Source organism: Protopterus annectens, chromosome 4.part0, assembly GCF_019279795.1.
Source record: "Protopterus annectens isolate FY-2018-M chromosome 4.part0, PAN1.0, whole genome shotgun sequence".
Lineage (NCBI taxonomy): Eukaryota > Metazoa > Chordata > Ceratodontiformes > Protopteridae > Protopterus > Protopterus annectens.
Window position 1 is genome coordinate 1,065,349,193 of NC_056733.1, and position 18,556 is coordinate 1,065,367,748.

General features: G+C 38.7%; 1 protein-coding gene across 1 annotated transcript in view; it reads right to left on the minus strand.

The window, feature by feature from the left end:
* Positions 1-4,662, minus strand: part of SPATA24 (spermatogenesis associated 24) — a 1,033,606-nt gene extending 1,028,944 nt beyond the window's left edge. Inside the window, exon 1 of the mRNA XM_044068997.1 lies at positions 4,477-4,662. Within this exon, the coding sequence (XP_043924932.1) occupies positions 4,477-4,623 (147 nt within the window). The 5' untranslated portion in view covers positions 4,624-4,662. The remainder of the gene's footprint in view (positions 1-4,476) is intronic.
* Positions 4,663-18,556: the final 13,894 nt, after the last annotated feature.

An 18,556-nucleotide genomic window follows, 5' to 3' on the forward strand; every position in this document is an offset into this window, starting at 1 on the left:
TTGTTCGACAATTGTTTCACAAATGTGATTCACTATTTGGAAACAGCAGGGCACAAGGGATGCATGACCTCAGAATGAGCTAATGTCTTAAGGGATTCCGTAGTTACTGGTCTTTTTTTTTTTTTGTAATGTCTTGGTCTCCAGATAGTTTCCCTGTTTTGGCTGGTACAAAAGGACTGTAGCTGTGGTCTTCATTTTAAGGTATACTTTTCCCGTTTACTTATTTTTAGCCTGTGAAGCAGCCCGCAAATAGCAGCAAAGACCTGTGGGTTTGTTTGTAGAAGCATTTTTATGTTATGTAGTAATGTGTATGCCGTTAAACATGTCTATCTGTATGTGGAAAATTGCATGCAAATTACTACATGTAGAAGGAGCACTGGAAAATAAAAGTTAAATAAATTGTTACCGCTGCTACTGGCAAGCTGCGAATGTATGCCTTAATGACATCTTGCATTCAGTTGCAGCTAGCCAGTAGCAGCGCTAATGATTTTCACTGCATCAGAGAATCATTTCGCTCTAACATTACCACTTTCAGCAACCTCGAAATGTGGTTGCGATAATACGCAAGTACCACTACTTGTGTTAAAAATGTACCAACAGTGTGCCCTGCTGGACAGAAAAAGAAATATACATCCATTATTGTAAATGTTTAAATGTATATGTTTTAACAGAGGAACTGGAAGAGAAGAGGTTAATCTCAAACTTTGAAAATAGTTTGAAATTAAATTTACTGGCTTAGGTCATAAAGATTGTATCTTACAGTTCTCAATGCAACCAGAGACAAAAAGTCTGTACTAGGAAGCTTCCTGCTTTGTCATTGGGTGAACTAATTGCTACTCTGGAAGGGTGGAGGTTTGAAATTGTTTTATGACTTCCAGGAGTTGGAATGGATCTTAGCAAGGCTGTGTATGTGTATTATTGACACATATGTGCTAAATCCTGACAGCTTCTGGGAGAAGCATGGGAACCAGAAGTTGGATGACCAGATGTATGTGATGTCATTCTGTAATCCATGACTAAAAGTAATGATTAATAGATGAGACTGAAGTCTCAGAGCACTCTGATTTCGGAACCTGACAAGGAAGGACTCCTCACCTACTTCACCTTGTCTTTCTCTACTAAATGACCAGGGAATCATAATTCTTTAGATCAGTCAGGAAAATATAGTGAGATTAGTTAAGTACTGTTTTTCTATATCTGTGTGAATCTATTTGTTGTTATATTTCCTGTGATTAAAACTCTGGTGTTTATTGTAAATAGATATTTACTATTTTCATGTTATTTTCTTATTTATTATTAAATATATTTAAACTTTTCATTGTGGTTGGTCCTTTAGAGAATATTTTAAACTTTGAGAGGACTTGTATCTATTTGGTGACACTGTGGCCACTCCTGAAAGACCTACCGCATTGGCCAAACACTATCACTTGTATTATTAATTTCACTCAGTATAACTTGGTACCTTTGTAAGAGCCTTAGAGTGGCTGGCTTTGGGGTGTCTGGTGGCAGTGTAACTACCTTATAATTTGGGCAGAAGGGGACATAGCTACTAAATCTGTGCCAGCCTTTCCCAGGTCTGTGTCTCAGCTGCTTGGAACATGGACACGAAGCACTAGTTTCACAGAAAGGGTGCTGGAAGACTTGGCCTGGACACTCGGCTGAGGACTCCACCCTACATCTGTGCTAGTGGGGAGTCTTACTGGGGACCTGAAGGGATACAGAGAGAAATCCAGACCCCAGACTGAGTGTGTTCTCTGTGTGCTCTTAAGGTAACAGTGCTTAATGCAGAGAGCTGCATCTAGAAATACTAGGTGTGTCCATTTTAATTCCAGTTGAATGTCCCTCTCCAGTGTCAGTGGTGAGGATTCAGGCTCCTTGATTACTGGCACAGAGTGGGGACGTCACAGGGAGTGAGGGCAGTTGAAATATTTTTATTTTGTGTGGGGTAGTATCATAGTGATTGAATGGTAAGGGGGCAATTGGAAATGTGTAAGTGGTTGTGAGATCAGTAAGAGGGTAGGTAAGTGTAGGTACTGGGTTTATGTTTGTAAGGATGCAATGGTAGGTGGTAGAGCTAGAGAGAAGAAGAAGCAGAGTAGTGGTGACTAGCAAAAGTAACATGTTTTATGTTAATGAAAAGGCAGAAGGAGAGAGAGCCTATAAGATTAGGGAAACTAGTATATAGTAATAAAAAAGGGGGTGAGTGGTAGAGAGATACAGGAAGGTTTTGAGGTAACTAATTGGCAGGTGAGAGGTTAAAATTATAGTCTGTGAGAAATAGAGATTGAGAAGTATGGAGTTGGCCTGTTCTTGGGAGATGTTAAGAACAGAGGAAGTGAGTTTGATAGATGGCTTTGGGAGTGGATGGAGAGTGTAGTCAATATGAACAGAGTATAAATTTAAAGGAGCTGACTGGACCTGATCAGAGATTTGCACAGAAACAATCACTCACTCAGAATTCTTACATTCAGCTCAGAAATGAGCTAGTTATGGAAGGTAAGGAGAAAACACAGAAAATTACTACCAAGCCAGGAATATACTGCTATAGAAGTTTTAAAATAGGCGAGGTTAAGAGTCAGAGCCTAGGGACTAGGGACTTAAATTGAGTAAAAAAGAAAATTAGCAGCCAAGGAAGATTAAAGTAATGGCAGGGAAGGGAAAGAAGAGAGAGTACGCTATGGTGATGTACGAGGAGCCGTAAAGTAATAGTCCTCATACTTCCCAGAAAATCACAGATTGCCAAGTGTGCATTGATCCTGAATTTTATTTTTAAAGTGCTGTTTAAGCTACAATTTACTTTTTTTAAAAAGTGGCACTAAGTTACAGTTTAGTTTTTTCACCGGTGGCCCTCCAGCACCATTCGCAAAAGTGTGTATGTTACAGTTTATTTTTCTATATCGCTGTTTTTTTTTCAACAGGCAGCACTCCAGCATCACTGTCTGCCAAAGTGGTTAACTGTTAGCGAGAGGAGTGGTGGGCATAATTCAGTCCCACTGTCGGTGCCCTTGTAGGCATGGTTAGCTGCGATGTGAACCGTGTTTGTTACTGTGCATCTCACGGGATATTAAACTAAACAATAACCTACACCTCTTAAACTCCTAGTGCAAGAATTCCAGATGAAGCCAAAAATAATGGGGGTGGCAAAGATCCAAAGCCAGAGCCACACTGCAGATCACTCCAGTACTGCCCACTACCTGTGCACAGCAAAAATATTGGTTTCTGTTATACACTCAGTCGATAAAATAATAGGTTTTGCATTAAGAATTATGTTGTAGTAGGGTATGAAGTCTGAAACTCAAACTGTATGTTATTATTTAGTGACTGCAATCCACAACTGATTTGGCAGAAGCACGAGACACAGGCTAAAAATGAGGATCGTTGAGAAGCTTGAGTATGCCAAGTTGGAGGAGGATCTGGCACCCTCCATAAACAGTTTTTTTGCAAAAAAACTTACTGAAAGTGTGAATTACTATTCTAAAATCAATAAGCAAATAAATACTACTTTGCTACTCCTGCTGTTATAACCAGTTTACATCATAACTCTCAGATTTCCATGTCCAAAATGAGCAACACAGTTCATAACTGTCAAAATGTTCACAGTATATCTAGATTTCTGCCTCATTTTTTCGGGCTGCTCCTCAAAGTTTGTGGTTTTCTGGCAAATCACTAAGGATTGAAGTCTTTAAATAATGACAAACATTTGAGTTTTAGACTTGATATCTCTCAGAAATACATGCTAAACACAAATCATGTTATTCTAGCAACTAAGTTTATAAGAGCAATATTCAAAATATGTCCTTATTTTTAAGCCCCCTCCCCTACCCCCCATTATTTTCGGCTTTGTCCAGATTTCTTGCACTAGTAAGTTGAGAGTTATGGCAACACTACCTCTCATAAAGTGGAACAATTGGGCAAAAAGTGGATCACATAACGACGAACGTGTAAAACAAAAGCCTTCGGTACTGCGGGGTACACGGTCATTGTACTAAATTTTATTTTTTACGTTAAAAAGACTCAAAATGAGAATCATTCCATATAACGAGACACACAAAATGCTACAACTTACATTTTTAATAAAGTGAAAGAAGGTACGTGTACAGGAAGCGAGTCAGTCAGTGTCATGAGCAACTACGCTACTTCCGTAAAGCTTTCCAATTAACGCTGTGTTCGTAGCATGCTCTGACGCATTCTTAGCAGTAACTGACAAGACAAGGCCAAATTGCAAAAAAGTTCCGTTAAACACTACTTCTTGTTCTTGCAGTCCAACAAGACGGCGGTAAGGAAACGATATTAGGTTTTAACCACAAATGACAGAAATGAATACCCTACTTGTGACAACGTGCACTATTAGGTCGTCGGGGTGGGCGAAGGGTCTAATGTACTGTACACTACATGTTTTGTAACCAAAAAACTCCTTTTCAGGCCTGCGAACTCCATGCCTGCGTAGAATATATTAACCCAAACAGGTATAGTCACCTTTTCGTTTATCTGTATTTGACATTTCTTTTCTTCTCGTAGGGTGCGAACCTCTTCCATCAGGGTACGGATCCGCTCATGACGAAGGCAAGCAACATCTTGTAACTGTTTGTAAACTATATCATAAGTAGTTTCGTTTTCTGCCATAATAATGATATGCTTTTCAAAATGGGCGCTCTACTTCCAACAAATCCTGTCAGAGATTTTACGTATCACTATAGCAACGAGACGCCACATAAAATGTGTCCAAGAGTACAGCGAAGCAGATGGAGATTTCTGTCGACAGTACAGTTTGTTCAAAAAGGCAATCGATTTAGTTATTGATAGGGTGGAAATGAAATTATTTATTTAATCTCCAGCACAAACTCATATTGCTACAGGATCCAGAAAGATGTGGAGAATATATTATCAACTTGAAGGAGAACTCTGCTTGTTAACTGGGGTAATACCTCTCAACTGTACATATTTTCGCAGAATGCCCAGATTTTTGTCTCATTTTTTATGGTGGTTTTTCTGACAAATTAGTGGCAAATCATTAATGACTAAAGTTAGAATCAGTCATTTGAGTTTCAGGCCTTATACCGTTCAGAAAACTCATGCTAAAGCAAAACCTATTATTCTATCAACTTTCTAAGTTTGTAAGAGCAATATTTAAAAATTTTCCCTATTTTTGGTCCATTGTCCCACTTTTATTAATGTCTTTGTCCATACCTCAGGAAACATAAAAAAAACTGGACAAAGGCCCATGAAAAATAGGTACAAATCAGTGTGCTGATTAACATAAAATTTGCATACATAATGTACCCCTGCCCACTTCAATGGGATTGTGAGGTACCAGCTTTCAAGTGCAAACTGAACAACAGACAACTAACATATGGCCTCAGCCCAGACCCTGTATATAGTAAATTATTTCTTTTTCTTTTGAAATGTGTAGCAATGATGTTCACTGGGAAGAGAGAAGTTGATGAACCTTAGGATTTTGTTTTTGGTGACTTGCAGTATGTGGGTTTTGTGGTAAAAGTAGGGTATTTAAAAGTAGAACATTTAATGGTAGGCAATATTCTAATCTTAGCAAAAGAATATAACAGTTTGCTAGGACCTCTAAAAGTTATTCTCCATGGCCTACTGATCAGTGGCATAGCTTGAGTTTGTGCTTCCCGGGGCTGTCTTAAGTTTGACGCCCCCCCACAAAATCATGGTCGAATGGGCCCTCCCCATAGCCATTCCAATGTCCCATCACTTGGCTATTTCGACCCATTTACCATAAACACTCTAATGTGCGTACTACTTTACTTCTACGATGATTATTTGTATAAATTGGATTTCATTTAAAACTTTTATTTTATAGCACAAACACTAATAGATATCTGTTAAACAAAGGCATACAGTCTCACAATGAAAATAGATTTAGCATTAAAACTTCTTTGCCCTTGAAACTCATATTCATTAAAACAGCACTGAAACCCACATTCAAATAAAATGCATCTGGCCAGTGGCAGATAAAGATTACCTTTGGGCTGTTTTCTAATCATAGGCCCCTTGGACATGAAACATACATGTGTTTTTTGATACACATTCCTTGTATAATACAGCACACTTGTTAGAGCGCATTTTAAATGTATTGTTTTGAACATTTTTCTAGTAAGCAATGAAACAAAATGCATGAACCAGTAATGACAACTGCCCAATTCAGAACATTTCCATCATAAAAGTCTACTCAAACTTCTACAATCCACCAGTATCAGTAAACATACACAATCTCCACAGAAGTAAAAGTCATCTAAATAATTCCACATTAAAGAGATCTGTAAGATCTGTAACTAATGAAGAGGTTGCTGCTAGCAAACAATATTTCATTGTTTCATCTACAAATAAAGTGCCTGTTGCCCTTGAGGAATAAATTCCCTATGTTACATTAAAAAATGATAAGGTAGTAATATTATAATAGGGAACGGATGGCAAACTGATAGGTTCATAGTTACTAGGTATCTCTGCCAAAGAGGACATACACAGGACTGCAGCATCCACCAATTCCACCCCTTTAATTAACATAAACAGACTTGGCCTAAGCAGTGCTGCTTATGCCAAATCAGTTTGTGTTGTTAGTAGCATAACAGGTAGAATACTTGCTTTTTATGCTGAAGGCTGTTGGGTCTACTCCCACTGCGGGAGCCTTCTGCATCAAAAGCAGTATTAACTCCTTGAATCACAAGTGGTGGTGGTGGTGGTATGGGTAGAGAGTTTAGGCTCTTACTCCTTGTACCTAAGGTACAGGGTTTGAGTCTGAGTAACTAACCAGCAGTTGTATCTAACTGGGGCATACACACACGCAGTTCTGGTTGTAAACACACAGAGCAAATGAAGGCATAGATAGTTCTGGCTGTAAAACACACACAAAATAAATACTGGCTGTAAAGTAACAAACGTGGCCCATAAATGAAGTGTTCTAACTGCTGTTAAGTACAAATGACAGCTGTAATCAAGTTTCACCTGGCAATAAGGGAAATGCAGGCTCTTACACAATGAAAACTGGCCATGGCCGTTAAGTGAAAAACACGCAAAGCATATTCTTTCTGGCTGCTTCTAAGTGCTGTTAAAGTAAAAGACAGCACTTCTCAATAATAACAAGTTGGCTGTTAACAGTTTGTCTTACTGGGAATGCTGATTTCTGAATAATGTTCCTGGCTGGCTGTTCCTTTTATCCAAGTGCATTAAAACGTGCACCGTTAATGTAAAAGACAGCACAGTGCACAGTTTGTCTTACCTGAATTCAAATGCTGCTGGGGAACTGCATGTATGCTATGGGCCAGAAACAAAAAAATTCACTGAATCCCTAAATGCTGGCAGGCTGATGTCATCTCGCGCACGCCTCTGCACATGATGAATTCAGATGAAAAACAAAAAACATTTTTTAAAAAGCCTGGAAATTCAGGAATTAAGGAGTGCCACTCGGGAATTGTGGCACCCCATTATTTGGACCTCAAAACCAGTAAAAAACAAGAAATTTGGTACAGTTGAGAGGTATGCTTTGTTTTGATTTTCACACAGATAATCTAGCACAAAATTGCCAAGACACAGTACGAATGAGTTAATAAAAGGGTACGTTAAGAGTTCAGGTTGCAGCAAACCGGTTTCTGTGCTATGGAAGATTGTAAATATACCTCTTAGAGCAAGAAATCTTGACAAAGGCCCAAAAATAGGGACAATTTTTAAATATTGCTCTTACAGAGTTAGAAAGTTGATAGACTAACAGGTTTTGCATTAGCATGAATTTTTTGAAGTCTGAAACTCAAATGTCTGCCATTATTTTCCAACTTCAGTTTTTAATGATTTGCCACTAGTTTGCCAAAAACAGAATTGTATGAAAAATAGACCAAAAATGTGAAGTAAAAATCTGGAAAGTTTGGACAAAGCCAAAATAAGGGGGGATCAAATGTCCACAAATAGGGACAAATAAAATAATTGTTTTTTATTATTATTATTATTAGCATGCATTTTCTGTCAGGTATGAAGTCTGAAAGTCAAATGCTTGTCAGTCACCATTTAGTGACATCAGTCCTCTGTGATTTGCCTGAAAACACACAAATTTTTGTGGGGAACAGACCAAAAATATTGGACAAAAATTTGGACGTTCTGTGAAAAACTGGACAGCTGAGAGGTATCCACCGCAGTTAAGTGCTAGCTCAATTCATCATATAAATGGAGTGGAAAGGGAAGACAGGAAAGTTAGAAATTGGTCAAGAACAAGCAAAGAAACACACACATGGGTAACATGAAGAGAAAATAGGTTGGGGGGGTTGACTCTCATATTTCTGTACTAGAGAGGGTGCTTTTTTCCATTTTTCTGACAGGTAGAGGGTACTGGCAGCAAAGAGCATGTGTAGGGAGGAAGCAGGGTTTATTGTGTAGAGTAATACCTCCCAAGATGTGCAGTGGCAGAGCCTGCCCATAGTACAGTTAACCCCGTCTACACGGGCAATGTCCACCTGTCAGTGAAATAGTAATACAAATTAGAAATGCACAGAGCTGCAGTGCCACCATTTAAAAAAAATCTAACATAAAAAGTGTATTAGAAATGAATGGAGCTGGAGTGCCACCAATTAAAAAGAAAAAATTACATTATCAGTTTTGCTTCATGTCATTTCTCCCTCCAATAACATAGCAATAGAAATTTGAAATGAATGCAAACAGATTGGTTTTTGAGTACCACCAATTCCAAAAAAAATGTTTTCAAAAACTTGAGCTTCATCCCTTTGCAGTAAAACTTAGTCCCAAGGTGGATGACCATAAATAAAGCAGCATAATTAATACCATATCCTGTTGGTCCATGTAAAAGTAACAGTGCCCTGTGGGACAAACAACAAATGATTTTAAATGTAGTTTAGTATACATTATAATATGTTATAATTAATAAATAAATACAAATATGTTTATATGGCAATGGACGCAAATCATACCACAGGGCCAATGAACGTGTGTGTGTATATATATATATATATATATATATATATATATATATATATATATATATATGGCTCAGAAAGACATTCATTGACAATCTGTCAGCTGGCACTCCCTTATGTCCTGTTAGTCACTATGGGAACACCCAAACCTGGGTGAACTTTGTTGGGGGGGGGTATTACACTACACAGTAACCAGATGAAGGGTATAGGGAAGGTAACAGCATAGTTAGTCTGACTGGGGAGGTATAAACATGAAGGGAGGTAACCAGGGCTGACCTTAGTAATTTTGGGCCCAATCTGTACTGTGGGCCTCCCTCACCCTACTACTCCTACCTCTCCATCTCCCCTTCCACCCAATGGCCTCCTAGCCCTGAGATCATTTCAGATTAGTTATCAAAAATATATGCTATTACTATGTATTAAAAACAAAATACTGTATTTATTTGTTTAGATTTTGTGAGAAAACATATTAAAACAGAAGTAAACTGCGAACCTGTCTTGATACATTAAGTATTCTACACACATTGCCATCTTTGAGAGGTGCTGCAGTCAACACCAGGCAGAACATGCTATCCTGAAGTAACACCAATCAAAGCATGCTGCTGTGAAGTAACACCAAGCAGACCACGCTACTCTCGTGAAGTAAACTCATTTGAAAGATGAAACCTAGTAAAATCCCCTGACTCATTATAGTCCCCAGTTCTCACTTTCCATGTCCGATGTCCACGAATGCAGGGAAGTGTGGGACTAATAAGTCAATGGGGGATGGCCTTGATAGTTTTGGGGAGATGGGGGAGGCAAAAAGAACACAAAACAATTCTAAATTTCAATATACATTTTCCTGTCATATTACCCCTTTCTTCCATCATGGGCTTCTAATCACCTCCTGCACCTGCTTTGAATTCTTGGAGTCCCTTGCCCAGTTAATTCCCATACTTATTGATAGTTGTTTCCACCAAACCACATAAAAATGTTGAACTTCCTCATAACGCTCAATAATTAGGCAACCATTTGAAATGTTAGGACATGCTACTGCGATGACATTTCTCAAGAATATTCCCTTTTCTCCAAGGTATGGCGTCTTGAAGTTGATATATATATATATATATATATATATATATATATATATATATATATATATACACACGTTTGGGGGTGGGTGGTGCAGGGGAGACTTGCCCCCCCCCCCCCAAAAAAAAGAGGTTTTAAGGAGAAGAGCAATTTTCAGAATTAATTCTTCTGTTTTTCAACTTTTTTTTTTTTTGGCTTGCCGGCACTCGGCATTTTCAAGTGTCGACATTTCACTAGGGAGCTGAATAATCATCATCTCAGGCATCTTAGAAATGGCACTGCTCACACACCACTCCACTTATATCCATTTCTGAATGTTTATTTTTATTTTTTTATTTCCTTGTTAAAGTGAGTAAGCAGACCAATACTTGCAGATCATTTCCAACCAGAGCTCAAGCCACAAGGGCAACAGTAAAGATTATATACAAGGATAATTTATAGCAGCCATTAAGCAGCATTACTTAGCTGATGAGAGGAAATATAAATGCCTTAAGGAAGACCTCATGGATATAAGAATAACATGCAAATTCCATACACTTTGTTCAGATTTCTTCAAAACACCTTTCCCAAAACTCCTTCCCAGTCCAGTACAATCATTTTTCTGTCTTTAAGTTTCTACTTGTCCTTTTCCCTCATTTGGTATATGTCTGTGAAACTACTGTATTCCTGCTATACCACTGCAAGTCAAAACTGTTTCTGTTATTGTTTGTTCCCCTCTTTTAACCAAGTGGAAACATTTTTTTATATCCACCTCTGCCTTCTTCCACTCAGCATACACATCTTGTGTTTCACTTCTCTGGGATTATTTATTACCATCTACAACTGCAACAAGTGTTTCCTTGCAGTACCATTGAGCTGGTATTATTCTGGCACAAGTCTTGGTGACCAGGATTTGCCTCAACATTACAGTTATCTAAATGTGTGTGTGTTTTACTAGTATTTGTCCCTCTCATGAGGCTGAGTAAGGAGAAATTTATAGTCCGTTTCTTATCAGTGGCTAGGACCATCACATTATGCACGCACTCAGGTCATTTGACCACAAATACCAATATGACTCAGTTATAGTCCATATGGGAGTAAATGACCTGAGACATATCTCCCTAGACTATATGAAGAGAAACATCATGGAGCTCTATGAATATGAGTTTTAGGCTGGTTTGAGTCTAGCATTAAGCAGCATTTTACCTTCTCCGAGTATTATGCCACAATACGAACAAAAGATGATTGACTTTAATAATTGGCTTAGTTTCTGGTGTCATTCTAAGGGGGTGCAATATTTGTCAGCATGGAAGGAGAGGGTCAAAAGACCATGCTGCTTTGCCAGGGATGGTCTGCACCTCTCCCCTCTAGGCTTTCGAATATTAGCTAAAATATTGTCTTCTCCCATAGTGCCTTTTTTAGGCAATGCCAAATTGAAAGTACTTCCCGACATAGCAAATCAAAGCCAAGAAAATCTAAAGGTATTACTGCTCAGTGCTAGAAGTCTAAACAAAAAACTCCACTCCCAAGAATCTCTCTTCACCCTAGAGAATGCTGACATATGTGCGGTCACTGAGACTTGGTTTAAAGCTGCGGAGAGCACACCAACATTGTAAGGTTATAATGCTTTCCACGCATTTAGATCAGCTACTTCACAGGCAGGGAGTAAAGGTGGAGATGTTTACATCCAAAATAAATATACTTCAAGGCTGGTCAAACAGGACAATGCACTTGAACTGCTCCATGTTCAAATCACCATAGGCAAAATCCAGTACCACTTCCTTGCAAGCTATAGGTCCCCAGGAAACCCATACCATGTATTTAAACTTATTAAAAACACTAACCATCCAACCCAATACTATATTCCTGGGTGACTTTAATTACCCCACTATTTACTGGGAATCCTATACAACACCAAATGTACATGCACAGAGATTCCTGGATTTTGCAAACACAAACTTCCTGGACAAGATAGTTAATACACCGACCAGGGGTGCAACCATACTGGATCTGGTCCTCACTAATATGGGAAAGTGCTGCACACTCCCTATTGCAATATCTTCCCTGGTAAGGTCAGACTACAAAACTGTCTCCTTTGAAGTAAAAATAAAACCTGGACCTCCAGCTAAAACTGTAATATTCAGGAACTACTCTAAGGCTAACCTCCTGCTATTTAAGTGGTAACGTGGCAAAAGTTCAAGCCCCCATAAACCCTGAGAGCACTGCTGCCTATGCAGAACTGTTTACAGAAACCCTGTACAAGCATGTTCACATTTGCACAGAGGCAGCTGTACTCACCAGGAAGAAGTACAGAACTAGCTCAAAAAACAAGCCACCCTGGTGGAATCACAAAATCAATAGGCTGTATAACAGAAGGAAGAAAATCATGATCATGGTGCAAATTAGGAGGTGGAGCACCCAGCAGGATAAAAGCACTCTCATCAAACTAAACAAACAACTCAGAGGGCAAATAAAGTCTGCCAAAGCCAAATTTGATAAGTTTGGCCTCCCAGGTCAAGGACAACCACAAAGCATTCTTTAGCTATGCTCATAGGTTGGTACTAGGCTATCGGCCCTAGGGCCTATACAAGCCTAGCCATAACAATTCCCTGGATATTTCTTCCCACACTATTTACTTCCCTGGATCCCTGTCAAGCAGGGCAACATAGGTTCATAGGTTGGTACTAAGATTATATCATCCCAGATGGGACTTGAACCCACAATCCCTGGCTTAGGGAGCCAATGCCTTATCCATTAGGCCACTGGGGTTAATGTCAGCAACTTCAAAGGCAATACACAACTGTGTGCAGAGTTCATCGTAAATGGAGCCACCTATACTAAGCCAGAAGATATAGCAAACCTCCTGGCTGATAAATTCAGCTCCAGCTTTACCCCCTCTCTCCCCCTCAACCTTCCCTCAGAAATACCATCAAATATAACTCCCCCTGCTATCACTAGGGGAACAGGTCCTTAATGCTCTCTCTAAGACCAAGAACACTGCATCAGTGGGCCCACACAATATCCCAGGATGCCTTCTAAATAGCATGAAACATGACTTATCAGGGCCTCTACAATTACTACTTAACTGTATCCTCCAAACAGGCTTCATGCCTCATGAATATAGAATGGCGGCAGTCATCCCTCTGTACAAACCTGGCCCAACTACAGACCGTAAGTCTCACTAGTCTTATATGTAAAGCCATGGAAAGAATTATCATGGAGATGATCAGTAGAGATATAGTAAACCTCCAGACACTGGACTCAACCCAGTTTGGTTTCGTCAAGAGAAGATCATGCCTACTCAACCTGGTGGACTTGTTTGAGTAGGTAACCAACACAATGGATGAGGGGAAAATGGTTCACACTGCCTACCTTGACCTGGCTAAGCCATTTGACACAATAACCCACTTGGGCATTGTTGACAAACCCAAGAGGTTAGGTACAAACTCATATGTCACCCGGTGGATAGCCAGCTGGCTCACAGGCGGGACCCAGGAAGTTAGAATTAGGGAGTCCACCTCTACAAAGAGGCCTGTCACAAGTGGAGTCCCTCAGGGATCAGTCCTTGAACCGCTCCTTTTTGTCATTTATTTCTCAGAAGTCAAGGCCAATGTCAGTGGTCTTTGGCTGACTAAATTTGCAGATGATTGCAAATAAGGAGCTGTCATTTAGTCTCACACTGACCCACAAGTTTTCCAGGAGGATCTGACAAAGACAAACAACTATTGTCAGAGCCATGGACTAAAACTAAATACCAATAAATGCATAATAGTATCCTTTGGGAAGTCATCCATCCCTGGTAACTAGCATAGGTTCATAGGTTGGTACTAGGCTATCGGACCTAGGGCCTCTACAAGCCTAGCCATAACAATTCCCTGGCTATTTCTTCCCACAGTATTTAATTATATTGATAACACACCTCTTAGAGTTGACCCAGTCATCAGGGACTTAGGGATACACATGGATAGTAATCTACCCTTTGACCATCACGTGTCTACAGTAGTGAGGAAATCATTCTATGTTGCACAACTTATAAACAAAGCTATGGCATCTAACTCCAAAGAAGTCACTGTTCCACTGTATTTGGCATTCATTGGGCCTATCATTGAGTACAATGCCCCCTTTTGTATGTACCTAACCAGGCATATCCAACAACTGGAAAGTCCACAGAGGTTCCTCACTAAAAGAATACAGGCATAAGTAAAATGTCCTATGCAGACTGCCTCAAGGCCCTATTCCTGTATTCTGTCTCCTACAGGCTTTTGAGGCGAGATCCATGCCTGGCACACAGGGCATTTTCAGACCAAACTCTGATGAATCTCCTGCATATCCACAAAATAAATGCCAGAATTACCCATTCTAAAGACTTAAACCTTGCCTGTGATATAAATAGGACCTGCTGGAGAGACAGGTATGTATCCCAGAGACCACCCTGTCTATGGAACAGGCTCCCCATCCATGTGAAGCGGTGCACTGATTTTTCTAAATCATTTGGTGAGTATGAAACATCCTTCTTGTTTTCCTGTCTAGTCTATCAAACATGTTTTAGGGCCAGTCAATCACTCCAAAACTGTAAGTTAGGACAGGAAGAGCAAATTGGTTTATAGCTTGAATTTTGTTCCTAGATGTCAATACAGGTTTCAGGATTAATTTAAGTCTTCTAAAGTATTCCTTACTAAGTTTTGTTTGCATTTGTTCATGTTTTATTGCTGATCCTTCATCAATTCCCAAATATTTATATACTCCTTTTTGCTCAAGTTCTTTTATATCACATTCTTGTCCCAAACCTGATGTTTTCTTGGTGTTGCAGTTTTCCTTCTTTAAAGGTTGTTTTTGCACATTCATCATGACATTCTTATATCATCTGAAAAAGTTTTGACAACTTGCAGTTATGCTTTCAGTTCTTCATCTGATGAGCTATACAGTTTTAAATAATCAACAAAGAGAAGAGAAGTCTTTAAACTTTGTTGTTTTCTAGGAGCCAAATTATAGCCATGGCCTAAGTTGTTAAGTTAATGGGTTAAGGGCAAGACAGAATAACAGTGGTGACAGAATCACCCTGGAATATCCCCCTTTGAATTTTTAACCCTGGGATAATAATTTATCCTTTATCATGGCTTAATTGGAAAGTGGTGTGCCACTGTTTCATTGCAACTGTAATTTAGTCGATCAGTGTAGGGTGTATCTTATACATTTTTAAGCACTCTTTTACCCATGAATGTGGGATACTATCAAATGCTTTTGTATAATCAATCCATGCCATACTTAGATTCTTACTCTTTTTTTACAGTTCTCAACTATGACTTTAACAACAAATGATGCTTTGTTCCATATGACTTTCTTTTATTCCCTTTTGTTCTACTGCTATAATTGAGTTTTCTTCTAAATGACTATAAACTCTGTCGGTATCAATTCCAGTGTATAGTCTATATGTCGTCAGAAGGCAAGTTATTGGTCTATAGTTTTCAGGGTAGCTTGCACGTTCACTCTTAAATAGGAGCATTATTTTTCCTGTTAGCCAGGTTTGTGTCAGTTCAGGGTGCGCATATAAATAGTTCTTACTCATAGCTAAATCTGTGTGCAGGGATGTTAATACTTTTAACCAAAAGTTAGGTACTGCATCTGGTCCTGGGGTTTTCCATTTAGAGGCTTTTCAGAACTTTGTTTCAATCTCCCATTTTATATCCTGTTCCTTTAAACTTCTTATTCTTTCTTTTACGTCTTCTATCCATTTAGCATCTTTGTTATGTTCCACAAGATCTTCATAAATACTTCTCCAAAATATATGTATTTCTTCTTTTTTAGTGGTCTTTCAAGTTCTTTTATCTTGTTTCCCAATTCTCTGTAAGACTTTTTTGGGTCATCAATAAATTGCTTATTGTGTACTTTTCCTTTATATTTATCTGCTTATCTTCTAAGTTTTTCCACCTGTGCTGAGATTTTTAGTAGATAATGTACCTTTAGGAGGTATATAATGTACCCGTTAGGTGGTAGAGTAGAAGGTGGTAAGTAGACCCAGGAAAAGACTTGATAATGAGGACACCAGAGTGGAACACTGTAGAACCATGCTCTGAGACCGGGACTTTCTCCCTCTCACCATGAATACCCCCACAGCAACCAAGTATAGATATTCTAGCCACTGGACCAGCATTTAACATAAATACTGTAATCTGCAATACAATGAAAATTGTTACCCCCAGGGCACCACTCCACACTGCTGTATTCTTTAAACCATAGGCACAGTTTGCCTATGCTCAAAGAAAATCTGAGTCTTATTTTTATTAAAGGTTTTGTATAGTCTGCAGTTTACCACTTAGTAGATTAGTATTCCATGGGCACAAAAACCCTATACAAAAGGTTCTGAGGTCTCAGTGGACTTACCTTTTCCTCCTACTTCTACACATCCATGAGCTCTGTAAAGTGAGTACTGTGACTTGTTTCCACTGTAAGCTATAAGCTATTTCTGTGGATGCATGTATTGTTCAAAAAATGGGAGTCACCTAGTGTGCGTCTAAGTGAGTACCTCCCCTGCATATAAAAAGCTTGGCTTCATCATGAAGAAGAGTGGAGACTGGTCACATTAACCATGTATATGAGCCTCTTATAGGCAGGCACTATATACATTTTTGCCAAACAAGAAATTAGTCTTTCATAATGTATTTCAGGAAATATGAATCCCATACATTTGGGCACAACCTCTCATATTACATGTGATAAAAGCGTTTATAAGAACAAGTCAGACTGGGAAAAGTTCTGTAATAAAGCTTTCATAATTTGCTTCAAGGTATGTAAGCCCCACAAAGGCAGACACAGCCTCTCATATTATATTAGATACAAAACAGGCAAATAAATTTGGTGATTGCCTCATAAAAGGCATTTTCAATGATCAAACAGTAAATTATTCTACAAACCACTCCATTAGATGGACCTAATGAAGCTCAAGCAAAAGTGTTTTCTTAAATATAGTTCTATAGCAGTAACTCATGGAGTGTTGTCATTTTGTTTGTTAAAATTAAAAACAAAAACCTTTTAACTAAGAACGAGGGTCCACAGGCTGCTGAGCTTGTAAACCCTCACACATCTTTCAGGAATATTCAAATAAGGGACTAATCTCTAAGGTTTGGAATTGGTTCCTTGTTTATCCACCTACACGAGTTTCCTCCAGTCAGCTCCCCTGGACCTTCCCACCACTGTCTGTAACTACCTGTAAATAACTGACCTGTTGAATGTATTAGAATAAGAACACGCATCCAGCCATCTACTTAACTGAAAAAACTGCTTGAAACTTCAACAAACTGTCTATTATCTCTATTTCTTGTTTGTCCTGTCAACGTCTGGGTCACAGGTATGATACCAGACTTGATATTATCTTTCTGAATTATCTTTGTTTTCCATAATAGAAAATGATGTTCCTGGTGTCCAGAAAGAGCATCTTAAAGCTGCTGGCTCTCCCTCCCACTCAAGGGATTTCACTCTCTTATACAACATAAAACAAGTTGGAGAGAGATGTATGTATTACAGAGAACACTGCCTCTAATCTTGCACTCATCATGAAGTAAAGTACTTCTCTTAATCTATTCGAATGATGAATGGATGGGAAGCAGCAAATTCATTCCTGATTTAGCACCCATTTGCCTTGTAGATACAGTAGGTGTGATAAGTAAATGTTCCAAAATATCTTTATTTTGCCTGCCTTTGGGTTGTAGCTATTCTAGAAAATTACATCTTTTAAAATTTTTAATAACAGTGACAGTTTAAATGTTTCAAATAATTTGTGATTAGATGAAACAGAAGACGGTTATGATTCATGTGTTTCTGATATAGATGAGGATGGAGTATTGAATGCTTATTGTCAGCTAGACACTAGTAGTGTGCCATACAAAACACAGTTTATTCTACCTTTTGTACATGATGGAGTGCAACAGTTTTCATCTATGCTGAACTTCACAGCTGAGTCAATGTTTTGTGATTTTTATGAAAAATAAAGATAAAATAAAATGTAATTTAACTAAATAAGAATGGAGAAGCATTCAAGACCTGACTACTAATAATGAAACAGTATTCAAGCCTGCTGATAAAGGAAATAAAATAGTATTACATTTTAAACAATATTTAAAGATGTGTTATGATACTACTACAATTTATGAGAAAAACAATATAAGGAAGCAAGACTTCACCTCTCTCTCTCTCTCTCTCTGCAGAAACCAGTGCTCTGTGTCCCTGTTCCAAGTAGCTGATACACACATTCTTTGAGGTTTGATTTTTACACACACGGGAAAGGCTGGCACAGATTTACTAGCTCTGCCACCTCCACCCAGACTATAAGGTAGAGTCACTGCCTCCATCCAGTTATTTTGAGGCTCTTACCAGGGTACCCAATTACTCTCAGTAAAGTTAATACTTATAAACTATTCTCTAGGAAGCCAGGTAAGATTTAAGAAATCCACAGGGATGCTTTTTATAAGGTTACATTGGACAAATAACCATTGCTTTACCTGAATTTCTGAGGTGCAGGATCAGGAAAAACCATCTTAGGAGACTTTGATAGAGGGTCTTTTGGAAGTTAA